Source organism: Corvus moneduloides, chromosome 5 (assembly GCF_009650955.1).
Source record: "Corvus moneduloides isolate bCorMon1 chromosome 5, bCorMon1.pri, whole genome shotgun sequence".
NCBI classification, from domain to species: domain Eukaryota; kingdom Metazoa; phylum Chordata; class Aves; order Passeriformes; family Corvidae; genus Corvus; species Corvus moneduloides.
In genome coordinates this window covers 43,138,629-43,151,154 of record NC_045480.1, presented here as the reverse complement: position 1 = coordinate 43,151,154, position 12,526 = coordinate 43,138,629, and the positions used below count along the sequence as shown (strand labels likewise).

Here is a 12,526-nt window from a genome sequence, read left to right as displayed (position 1 = left end):
TACCCTGGAAACTCCCAAAGTATTTTTCCTGAATGTCCAGGAGTCACAGAGACAAATAACACTGTAATATAAAAATTGTCTGCTGTATTTGTGTCCCCATTATTATAGATATGGTAGACATACACTCTCTCCAGCTACTTCCATAATTCTAAATAAAAAGGAGAAAATGTTGCAGCTTCTCTATCTGCTCCTGTGAACTCGCAGAAATGCAGAGACTGATACAGTTGCAGCTTTGCCTTGCTCTTCTACTCACAGTTCTCTTTTCAAGGGTGGGAGTTCCTGACAGATGTTGAGGAATGAAAGCATTCAACTGGAGAAATGTTTACCAGATGATTATTGATCCTTGCACTGATTTAAATGCCAACCGTCCGGTTCAGCTTTTAGTTTTTGATGAAGCAGTAGAAATACCTAAGCAGCAAGATGTCTTAATGGCTTGAACAACACAAATATGAAAAACATGGTTTTATCAGAAGTAGTATGAGCAAAGTTTCCCAATAATAACTTTCCTTTGCCAGTAATTAAGGAGAGCTTGTGTGATAGACTTCCTACAGATGGGAATTCAGGCCTATTTGTTATACAGCAGCACTGGCTTCTGAGTTCCTGTGTGCACCTAGGAAGTATTTGTCCATATGAAATGTATTAGCTAGGTTTATGTTAAGCCATTAAATAACTGATGTGTAAATCCATTTATTCTTCAAAAAGAAACATGGTCAGTAGTGTATACCAACACTTCTGTTTCAGTGTACAAGCTAAGAAATATCTGTATGATGTTCATGCTGTTCATAATGGCTGTTACTTATATTCTGCCTAAAGGGTCTTCTGACTGCCTTGACCCATGTCAGGTTTCTTTTGTCTTCTGTTTTTGTATGAAACTTGATTTTGTTTTCCTCTTCCATTGTTCTTACAATCAACAGAAAGCTGTTACTCAAATTTGTCTTTAGTTCAAATTGTGCAAAGCATTAACTGATCAGGATCTCAGTTAATGCTTCTAATTTATTTCGCATTTGCCTTTGATGCTTCTGTTTTTCTGGTTGTAGCTGCCAACAACTTGAGTGAGAAGTTGGGGTTATTTGTCATTTTTTAGATGAGTTGATTAAAATGCGCTTTTTATGTCCCTCTCTTGTGAGTGAATAAACAAGTCCCTGTTTAATTAGGCATGTCATAAGCCCATCACATTCTGGCAAGTATTTTAGGAATTGTTGCAAACTTAACATCTTTCTCTGTTTATTGGTTAGCTTTTTAAAATTCTTTCGGTACTTATAAGCCAGGCAGCCAGCTACCAGGAAGTGGGGAGTGTAGGGAAACTTCTGCTTCCAGTACTTTGGTTCTGCAGATTAAGTTACCTGAAGGAAGCCTTATTTAGCACTTTTTTCACTCTGACTGGTCTTAAAAATCTCTATGTATTTTCTATAGTTTTGGGACTTTTTCTGGTAGAAGATGAGACATTAAATAAATTGCCAGAGTGGATAAAATACAAAGTATAAGGCTCAGGAAATAACTGATGCTAAATGTTAAAGTCTCTAATGAATGCTGTGGCTGGTTTTTTTTAAGTTGTGATACAAATTGCAATTACTTTAATTGAATGTAAACTCATTGAAACCAGTGTACTGCTTAGTTGAGACAGAATTAAAGGAGTATGTTTGTAATGATCTAAATATTATTTATATGAGACAGAAATAGTTTGTGAGACACTCTAGATCGTGTTTAAGGACTGTAAGCTTGTTTTGCACAGACTTGGTGTTCAGGTCTCCCTAGGATGTGTTTATCTGCTTTGAATGTAAATGGGGCATTTGGAGCAGCCAGAGCACTCTCTGCTGCAGCCTTAGGCTCAGGTTCTGGATTCATTGATTGTCCACTAGTCCTTCCTCACAAGCCTTGGCAATTATACCCACTTTGAAGTTGAAAGATGGGTGTATTTGACCTTTTAGACCTTCCACAATTGGGATTCCGTGACTGATTAACAAATGTGCAGAGGGAGAAAGGGTAATTGTACCAGTAAAATTAATTATTTTTAAAAATCTAGCCAGTTCTCTCTCTCTGCATCTTGTAGGAATGTTATTTTTAATTTTTTTTTTCCCAATTTGGAAATTGTTTTAAAATCAGATTCTAGGTTTGATAGCCTTTGATCAATTAAATATTAGGAGTTCATTTTTTCTTCCTCTTTGGCTTTTTTCAAGTTTTGTCATACTATTGGAGAAAGAAATTTACTTTAAAAATCGTAAGTAGTAGCCACTGTGTGGGACTATAAGGAATATGGCAGCTATCTTCACCACTCTTTGACATGTGGAACTTATTGATGAATGAACTGTTAACAAGACCGAGGTTGGATCCACAATAAAGTAGTAAAAAGAGCAGAATAGTGCACTCAAGTTTGCTGCAGCTATTAAATAGTTTGGACTTAAGGTAACTCTGTTTTTCCTTTCTATGTCCAGTCTTAGCCCCTGTGGAGTGTATCCTGTGAGAAGACATTGTCTGAATGCCTGTGGTAGCATGGCCTGATGTCTGTCCTTGCCAAAGAAAATTACCAGAATATTAAAATGCAGAATGGTGGCACTTCCAATGCATGAAAAATATTAGTAAATAATTACACACCTCCATGTTTGAGTAATTTTTCAGGCTCTAGTGGTCCTGATTTGCAGTCTGGCTGGCTGACTGAAGACACAATTGTTATTTTGTTTGTTTTCATGTATTTTATGACTGACTCATTTCATCTTTGAGAGGGAGGTCTACAGTGGAAATAAGTATTTTTGGCAACCAAAGCCAAACTAAAGTTTCCTGAGTGAGAATTTTATTTCATACCTTGTTAAATAATCCATATTTTATTTTAAAAAATAGTGGCCTGCATCTAAAAAAGGGAAAATGAAAGAGCAGTGCAGTGTTTATGTGAATTTACTTTACAAGAGAAGTAACGGTCAAAATAACCCACTGACTGTGCTACAATACACTTTAGGACCAGCACGGATTTAAATAGCGTAATGCTTCATTCAGCTTCTGATGAGCACAATTAGATACTGCAGAGAGAAATTATCCACTTGGTGTTACATTTTTTCGTGTGCTTGTAGCATTAGAAGCAATGGAGTTTGGGAGACATTTTGTAAGTTTTGGAGGATCTTAGTGATTGTCTCACACACCAACATGCTCAGGTGCACAGCTGTAGCTACCTACCAGTCACAGCAACTCTAATTCCAGCTTGCAGCAACTCCTGTGTGTGCCATATACTGCTGCTGTGAAAGTTAGGTCTTCGAGCACAGTGCTGTGTAACTGTGCCATTGAGAGAGTTTCCATGACATAGGGAGGGGGTGTGTTATGTCAGCCTAAGGTGCCTTTTCCCTCTACTCCTCAGTCTTCTGTCCTACCCTATTCTTCTTCTCAACATACGGCTCTATAGGAGCCTGCCTTAGGCTAGTCTTGAATTTAGGATTCCTCACATTCCTTTCTTAGTGCACCTCAGGCCAGGCTAGGTGCTGTATGTTTTCTCAGTTGAGTCAGGATGCAGTGTCATTATGATCTAACTTTATTAGGAAGTGCAGTTGGAGGATAGAAAAGACTTTCTGGATGCAGCTCTCTTGCCTGATGCTGTCACTGTCTTCTTGCAGTTCATAGCCTCATACAAATTGTCTGGTGGCCTGTGTCATTGTGTCAACACCATCTTAATCTATTAGTAAAAGTGTTACAGCTATGTATATATATTTTCTCATCTGACATTATTAGGAGTGGAAAATCTGATTATCAAATGTGTGTAACAGCGTAACTAGAAGAAAGAATCCATACTGGTTCCAAAGTTGAGCCTGCACCAAAATTTAGTCATGGAGCCCATCCTGCAAATGTGAATGAATACATTTTAGGCTGATGGGAGTAAATGTTGATGATGAGTTTCATATAGCTCAACAAAGCTTGGGCCCAAGTCTCTAAAATGGGTGGAATGGTGCAGAAATCCAAAGAGATTTATGTGAAAAGCACATTCAGCTTCCAGGGTAACTGTCTGGCTGACCATATTCTCAAACTTCTTGTCAGTTACTCAAATTCAGCACTCATCTTAATAGTCACCAGTTAGGGGAGAGCCTGAACAGTATGTTTTGACAGGCTTCAGAGTGGTAAATAACTGAAAATGTCCTAGAGCTGCCACTGTTAATGCCAGTTCAGAAAACAGGAAGGTGAATAAATAGCAACTACAGATGAAAAAAGGTAGACTGTCTAAATCCAAGGTCTCTGACCATACATGATCACATTATGAAGAAAATTCCTGTAACAGTTGCAGTTTGCATTGAGATGTGATACTAAATTCTGGTTGGTTTTGTTTTTAAACAAGACAGGGGAATCTCTGACTGTTTCCTAAAGATTCTGTAATAATTTTTCTCAAATCAAAGGAATGCAGTTTCTTTTCAAGGACAGAACATCTATCAAGAGGGGGAAAAAGAGGCACTGATGGAAAGTGTTCAAGGCTGGCAAGATCATTCTTGCTCCTGCTTTTACTTCAAGTTTTATTGCACATTAAGGTATCCTGTGAGTATTCTCAGGCATGACTGGATAATGTCTCAGCTTTGTGTTTTGAAATGGTTCCATGCAGTGGTGAGCAGCTTTTACCTTTTTTATCATGTCAGGGGCAATAACTGAGAGTTTGCAGCATGTCTGCCCTGCTGCATGCAGGGGAATATCTTGACTTTTAGCCCTGCTGACTCAGTTTATTCACTCAATTATGTTATTCCATTTAGAGAGGTTTCCTTAATAATGAGCTGGTTTGGCAAGCAGAGCTCACTCACGTTTTTTGTAGACTGCCTACAAAGTTGTGTGCAGACATTTGGAGGATGTTTATGATTGACAGTTGGCTGGAAGTTGCTGTTTGCGCTTCCCAAGGTGTGAGTTCTGGAACAGGGAGCTTTGTGGGGGAGCCAGGATGGTGGAGGAGGTGGAAGAGTACAGATTGCAAAACAAAATGAGGGAGAGGGAGCATAGAGAAGGTAAACACCAGTGTCTTGACTAGGTAATCTGAGAAGCAGAATATGATGGCTACAGAGGACTGAATCTGAAGTGTAAGAATCAGTTTGCTACAGAGGTTGCGCAGAGAACACTGGCTCTCAAGTGCTGAAAAATTGTAGGAAAGAGTTCCTAAAATCTGGAATTTTGGCTGTTCCTCCTTTATAAACAGTTGCAATTGAACATCAAAAAACACTGAAGCCTTTTAGTATGACCCTTTGCTAGTAATTGTCATAAAAAATAGTGGGGATGGCGACTGGAGGGCTTAAACCATTATTTTATAAGCTTTTTAAAATATGTTTTTGTAGTTTTATTCTATGTACATGAATATACACTGATTTCAGAAATATATTCAAAAATTATGGAATGACATCTTTCAGAAAACATGTTTCTTCATGAAGGACCTTGATATTTTGAACAGAGTATTTTACTTGAACCCCAGATTCTAATTATACTGACTGAAGTATAATTAAAGTATAAACTGATACTTTTAATTATACAGGCTGAAGTTCCTAGTATATTAAATAAGCTGCACTAAGTTTTGCCAGCTTCAAAGACAAAGGGGAGAAAGCCTGGATCTACTCAGATAAAGCTGTCCTTTCCATGGATAGAAAGTTCCTTTATAGCTTCTGTGTTTATCAGATGGGACTGTTAAATTCAGGTCCAGCAGAACTAAAGATACTTGGCTATTTTCTCAAAAAAAGAAGTGTGTATCTTCATTTAAAAGCCATGATGAAATGCCTGTAAGAGATTACAGGCTAGTGGGAAAAGAGAGAAGAGCTGTGATTGTACCAGTCTCATGTTCTGGAGTGCTTTAATCTTTCTGAAACTCGACTTCCAAATTGAGAATGGTTAAGCAGCTTTAATTGCCAATATTTAAAAAAAAATTAAATTCTCAATGCTTATTTCTTCTTATTAAGAGTAGTAAGTGCATATGGATTAGCAAATCTCAGGCCTAATTGAAAATTAATGGGGTGAGAAGAATAAGTATTTTGAAAGTAAAGAATGTAGGGTGTTGTCAGAGAAACTTCTGGGCAGCAAGGAGACCTCAGACTTCAGCTTAAGTACTCTTCTTGCTATTGCCATCCTGCTGATTAAGCAGTCTTCCCTGACAAACAGTTTCTTATAGCTGAGTAGTCTAAAGCAAGATTCATGTTTGTAGTTAGAATATGCTAAAATAAGTTTCTCTTTGCAGGAAAACAGATAAAGCGACTTAAGTAGTAAGCTCAGTATCTTAGCACACGTAGACTTGTGTGTACATGGATGTGTGAAAATGGGAGTGTCTTTCTGATAATTTTAATGTTTCCTAAATAATGACAGCAAGTATATGGGTATGCTCTGTATATGAGCAGTACTCAATTTCAGTATTGTTGTCAGTATACAGTTTCTTACACAATCTCTAAAACACAAGTTTGTAACTGGACTTTTAACTACCTTCTGGTACTGTGCTTTAAGTAGAGCTTTTGCCTTTTTTAAGAAAGAGTGGAGGTTTTTTTAGAAAGTATGTGCCATGTCTGCCTTGGAAAAGAGTAAATAGATCACAGCAGGAAGAGAACTGAAAGGAAGAAACAAGCATTTTATATATGTGAAAAGCTTTTAAGGTTTTTTTAAGCTTTTCCCGGTGGTTATCCTGGCTTTTTCTTTTGTATTTGTCCTGTTTGTACTCCCTATAGAGTATTACTATCATGGGAATTTTGGGTTGTGAGAGAATCATTATGCTCCCTTCATTGTTTAAAACAAAAAAAAATTACGAATTATAAATTCAACAAGATGTTGTAAGTAGCTGTCCTGAGATGTGCCTACCTGCAACTTAATGTAGCTGAAATCAAAACCTCATTTACATGCTACAGCCTGTTCACAATTTGTTGGATATTTGTAAATCATTACTAAGACACTGTCAGTGCCATAAACTTTTTCTGAGTGCAGCTAACCTAACTTAAAGGATTTGGTTTAAAGTGGACCATCTTCCGTCCTTCACCTGCTTTTCTTTCTGGTTCTTCACAGCTGGAAAGCAATGTCCGCAATGACATAGTAAAGCCTAAACAGGGAATTGAAGCAAATAGTCCTGAAAAATGTGAAGACTCCTGTCTGAAATGTCAGCCTGCATCTTGTACATCTCTTCTTATTTGCCCATGCTGAGGCAAAGGGAGTAGGCACTGAAGTGATAGACAACAGCTGGAGCACTGGTGTGTAGAGGAGTAGGAAATGTGTTAAAGGTTCAGAAGAATCTGCAAGATTTGTGTGTTCAGTGGCTGTGACAGCCTGAAGAGCTGATTAAACTCAAGTCCAGTTTCTGTAGTAGTTTCTTGCAGTTTCCAAGTATGTGTCTCAGGATGGTGGTTATGCAGAGGAGGCGTGAGGACAGGGTAGAAGAATTGACAGCTTGATGTTAGCCATCCTTAGCTTTTGCTGACTGACAGTTCATTAGAAAATTCCTGTGAGGAAATGCCTGAGATGAAATATAGTTGTTACCAAATACAGCAGATATAGGAATTTTTTTAATGTAATTGACAAAGATTGTATTACAAGTGCGTGCATATATTTCACTTTGCAATTTGAAGGAAATAAATTAGTATGATAAAATAGCTGTTAGAGAAATAATTGATTCAGCAATTCTATTTCCAGCAAGTCTGTTGAGAAGCTTCAGTTTTGTTCAAAGCCTATATAGAGATGTCATATCTCTGAACCTATCATTAAGGCAGGTCTGGACATAGTAGGTCAAGGCAAAGATGGTTGTAAAATTCACAGCTGAATGTGTTTCTCCTTATTTTCAACCCAGTTAAAGAGAAAGAATGCTTGTCCTGGTTGTTAAAACCTATTAGCAGGACAGATAGTGTGTACCTGTAAAACACTTTGTATGGCTTTATACTTTTAGATAAAGAGCAAATGTTTTTGTATCTGATTAAGTGAATTTTGGTTGGTTTGTTTTCCTCTGTAGACTTCATGCTTTCTTCTTAAGGTTTCATTCTTCCCTGAGGCATTCATCCCATCAACTAAATGGACAAGAGTTGCACAAATAAAAGTAGGAAGTGGTTTTATAATTAGAGTCCAGCATAATGTAAAAGTTTCTCCAGAAGACTTAATTCAGGTCATCTCAGCCAGGTTCAGTGACTTTGCTACCCAAGTGTTTATTGTTACCGGTAATCATGTGAACCTGCTTCAAGGACTGAACTCTTTGCAGCAGACTTGCCTCCCTTCCCTCCTTGGTGTTGCTCCTTAAACATGCTCCTGAGGCAGAAGCTGATGTCTGAGGAGAGCGTAGTGATGTCTGCCAGTTTGTCATCAGGCAAATTAAGCCGTGTCAGCCAAGTGTGTATTTATGTAATCAGTATTCCTTCTGCATTACTGCCTTTCTTGGGTCTTGCAAATGTGTCTGCTGTGAATTCCCTAGACGTGGGACTGCTGAATTAGTTTGGCAAGTTCTGAAGTTTGTGAGAAGAGTTTGACTTTTTTCTTCCTTCTCCCCTTTAATACAATTCATTTCCTTGGATGATTCCTGGGAAAATTCAGCTATTCAGCTGGGAGTTGGCTGTGCCCTGTCACGCTGGTTTTTTTATGGAAAGAGGTCTCTCTTGAGTATTGACTATTCTGTTGAAATAAATAATACATTATCCATAAATCATGCATTTTTCTGATTATGAAGTGTCTTGACTATTTTTCTGAACTTGGAAGGAAATGATGTGTTGAGACTAGCAATTTGTAGCTACTTTTGTTTTGAATATTATTATATAAAATGAAAAGGCAGTTCGGTGAGGTAATATTCCCTGAAGTAGAATTACTGATTTTGTTTGTAATTGTGAAGGCTTTTGGATAACTTGCATTACAGCAGAGGTATTTCTAAGTGCTGGAAGCCTTAAGAAGCCTTTTCTGGGGCATAACTCAAAAAAAAAAAGTGTATGTCTCTCTGTTTTGTCTAGCATACTCCCTAAATTTGGAATAGTCCTCAGATTAAATGAGGAACTAGTATGGTTAAAAACCAAAACAAAAGCTAGGCTAACAAGAGTCAGTTGGACTAACACCAGTTAGTAATGCCTCCATTTTCTTCAGAGCGCTACTCCTGTTCCCTTGAATCCTGGGGCTATAAGCAAATAATGTATTGGTGTGATTACTGCAATCTAAAACAAGATAACAGAAGTGGAATATTTTTTAGAAACAGAAAAATTGTTACTGTGATACTCTAAGAATCTGGAGTGTAGAAATTCTAGTATTTGTGAATATTTCTGAGATAATTCACAATGAATGTTCTCTTACGAAAAATAATTTCAGGTATTATCATGCTAGTTGCTTGAGTGCTACCAGGGATCTGGTGTGTGCTGTGTCGTAATCTGTTGCATTCCCCAAAATATATTTCTTGATTTGATATATATTCATATATCTATAAATTTTCCCATCCCACAAAACTAAGGACAAATTTTCCAGATTAGAAGACAGAAATAGTATATTTCTATACATAATATAAATCTTATATTTCTGGTGTCCTGATTTGTGCCTAGTCTGTAGGCTGGGGTAATAACAGGTAGCTCTGTATCTTTCGGAGACATCCCTGCAGTTTCTGTGGCAAGTTGCCAGTTGCTAACCATCTTTTCTGCTCCAGTCATGAGACCTTTCAGTTTCTCTTTCCAGAGAGTGTTTTCCAGCCAATTTACTTTATTTCTGATGCTAAGAAATGTTCTATGGATGTTGTGAGCCCATCAGCCACAGTGAGTAATTCATTAACAAATCACAAACTGAAATCATTTGCACAGATTGTCAAACAATTTTTCTATTTTCTATTTTTCTATTTTAACAACTTCTAACAGAAGATAAAGCTATAGCTGTCAGGCATTTGGCACTGCTCTGGAGCTTTTCTGTATGGATAGTTTAACTCTGACTAGTTCAGAGTTATAAGAAAAAGATGTGTTTCTGTCTAACTAGGTCGTTACACGTTGAGTTTGTCAAATAAAAATAAGTTTAAAAAAACTCCATGTCTCTAATTCTTTCACCTCTAATATTAATTTTTTTCTTTTAAAGTCTAGGGACTCCATCAAGTTGGATGACCTGAAGGCAGAGGTGTCACCACGAATTTCAGCAGAAGATCTGATTGACTTGTGTGAGTTGACAGGACCTAGTCATTCCAAAACACCTGTAAAGAAAACAAAGCCTACCAAGCCAAAGCTGCTGGTGGTGGACATCCGTAACAGCGAAGAGTATCCTTCAAATCTGAGTGCTGGCCTTGCTAAATCCTGCTTGTGACAATTACTTCCTCATTGTCTGCAGACTGATATGTTGGAATGGTACATAATGGAAAGAGAGTGATCTGGTAGAGGTGGAATGGAAGAACTGAAGGCCAGGGGGTTTGCATGGAGAGGCCTGGTTTGCAGAGAAGAGGACAGTTGTATTTTTTTTTTGCCTTCCCATATTCAGTTGTGGGTTTAGTGAAATCACTTTGTACCAGTAGCACAAGTGCTTTAATGCTCCATTTTTCCTCATAACGGGTGTTATCAGCAGACCTTCCCTGTTCAATATGACCAATATTTTGGAAAGGTGTGAGACTCTCCAATTAAATGGAAGGGAGATAGAGAAGATTTGATAGCTCATGTGCTTTGCCAGGCCCTCAGTGGAAAATTGATTCCTATTGAGTGTCTTTTAGCTATGTCAGGTAGTGCAACCACGTGGCCACCCTAACTTAAGTCCTCTAGTGACTGATAGTCAGAAAAGACTTAAAGGTGTTTTGGAGCTATATTTTTACCAGAGTCACTACCCTGTCTACACCTTACCCATGTGTTCCTTCTCAAGTACACAGTTCTTTGCATGTGTAGTATTTTTTTAATTGTTTGGACTTGGTTTTTTATGAAGTAGTGTAGTTACAGGACAGGGATTGTTTGCATTTTGGAAGGGGTAGTCCTCCAGGAGCACACGTCTTGGTCAACATCCATTTAACAGCATAAATAATGGTAAGACATTATTAGAGGTATCTCTAAACATTGTACTGAGTATTTTGGAATATACTTGTTATTGGTTTGTATCACTTTTGTTAAGCATTGCTCATTTCATAATAGCAAAGCTGATGTAGATTGTTTGGGGGTTTTTTGTAGTCTACTCTTAGCTTGCTGTGTCAGAAGTGATAATTCCTACTGGGCTAACAATACTTAATACAAAAATAACAGAAGATTCAGAGTTTAGCCTGGAGAAAAGGAGACTCAAGTAGGGACCTTATCACTCTCTACACTGCCATGGTGGTGGCTGGGTTGATGGTTGAACTTGGTGATCTTAGACTCTTTTCTGACCTTAAAAAATCCATGATTCTATGAGTTTTAGTCCACATTATACTTTGAGAAAGGAAAATCATTCCTTTTACCAATGTCTGACTTGTTCTTAAAGGTCTCCAATGATGGGGATTCAGCAAGCTCCTGACAGTTTTACCATGAAAAGAGATCTTCCAGCGTCTAACAAATGCACCATGAGGACATTTCCCATATTGTATGTGTATTAGAAGAGTGCAGTTTCTAGACCAAGAAGTGAATGATGGATCAATGCCAGTATTTGGGCTAAAATATGTAGTAAAAATTTAAATAATATTTAAATCTCTTTTTTTCACCTAGTTTGTTAAAATGCCACTTTAAAAGTAATTGTATATGCAGAGAAGCACCTCCACTAACATTTTTTTCTATTCATTTTTTATCAATGTTTATGACAAAGTATGGTGATGTAAAAAAGTAATATTCTTTCTACTATATAAAGGTAAATTTATTGTTTACATAGTAAATGGAATTTCCTAATATTCTGAATTAAAACAGTTATTTTCAAGAAATTATTCTTTTCTTGTATGCCAAACTGGAACTTTTAATGTGATCTGCTGTGTTGATAAAACAGAATGGCCAAAGGAGTACAAAAAAGGTAATTTTTCTTTCAGTTGGATGTATTATTTTCATGTATAAGTTAAGGATTCTAATTTAGTAGATATTTGTGTGTCTGGATAGTTTGACTCATTTTCTGGTCTTCAGTGTTTTCTTTACTCTTGGATCTAGATTGTTGAAAATGAGGTCCTTGTTATTCAGATAACAGTAAAAATGCAGGTTATTTGTTGAGAGATAATTTCTTCATCAAGAGAGAATACTTTCAGACTCCAATTTAAAAGAGAAGTCTCTGGAAGTAAAAGCTATGAGAGGTTATTGTTACTGCATAGAAAGCTTTGATACTACCAAGTTAAATTGTGTTTCTATTTCTACATGCATCATTGTCTTACTAAAGTTACTTCCTAGAAATCACCAAGGAGAGAGCAGGAGGAAGGCAAGTAATATAAAATGCCTAGACTACAATCATTGCGCTGAAAGGCTATTATCTGTATAGGGTAATGGATTTATTTATAAATTCATTAATCATCCTGTAATCAGGATGAAAGGCAAGGTGTTTGCTTTAATGTTTCTATAGCTTTTCTACTACCTTGATAATAGGTTCTACTCTACTGTTATATTGATCCTATTCTACTCTAGCAGACTAGATTCAAAATTTCAATTATTTCAAAATTGTTTGACTTCTGTGAATTAAGTGGGTTTATGAGGCTGTTTCTCGT

General features: G+C 37.1%; 1 protein-coding gene across 3 annotated transcripts in view; it reads left to right on the top strand.

The window, feature by feature from the left end:
• TBCK (TBC1 domain containing kinase) overlaps nucleotides 1-12,526 on the top strand; it is a 111,366-nt gene that overhangs the window by 67,555 nt on the left and 31,285 nt on the right. For all 3 annotated transcript variants that reach the window (XM_032109694.1, XM_032109695.1, XM_032109693.1), the window contains one exon: nucleotides 9,985-10,160. In XM_032109694.1, coding sequence (XP_031965585.1) covers nucleotides 9,985-10,160 — 176 coding nt within the window. The remainder of the gene's footprint in view (nucleotides 1-9,984; nucleotides 10,161-12,526) is intronic.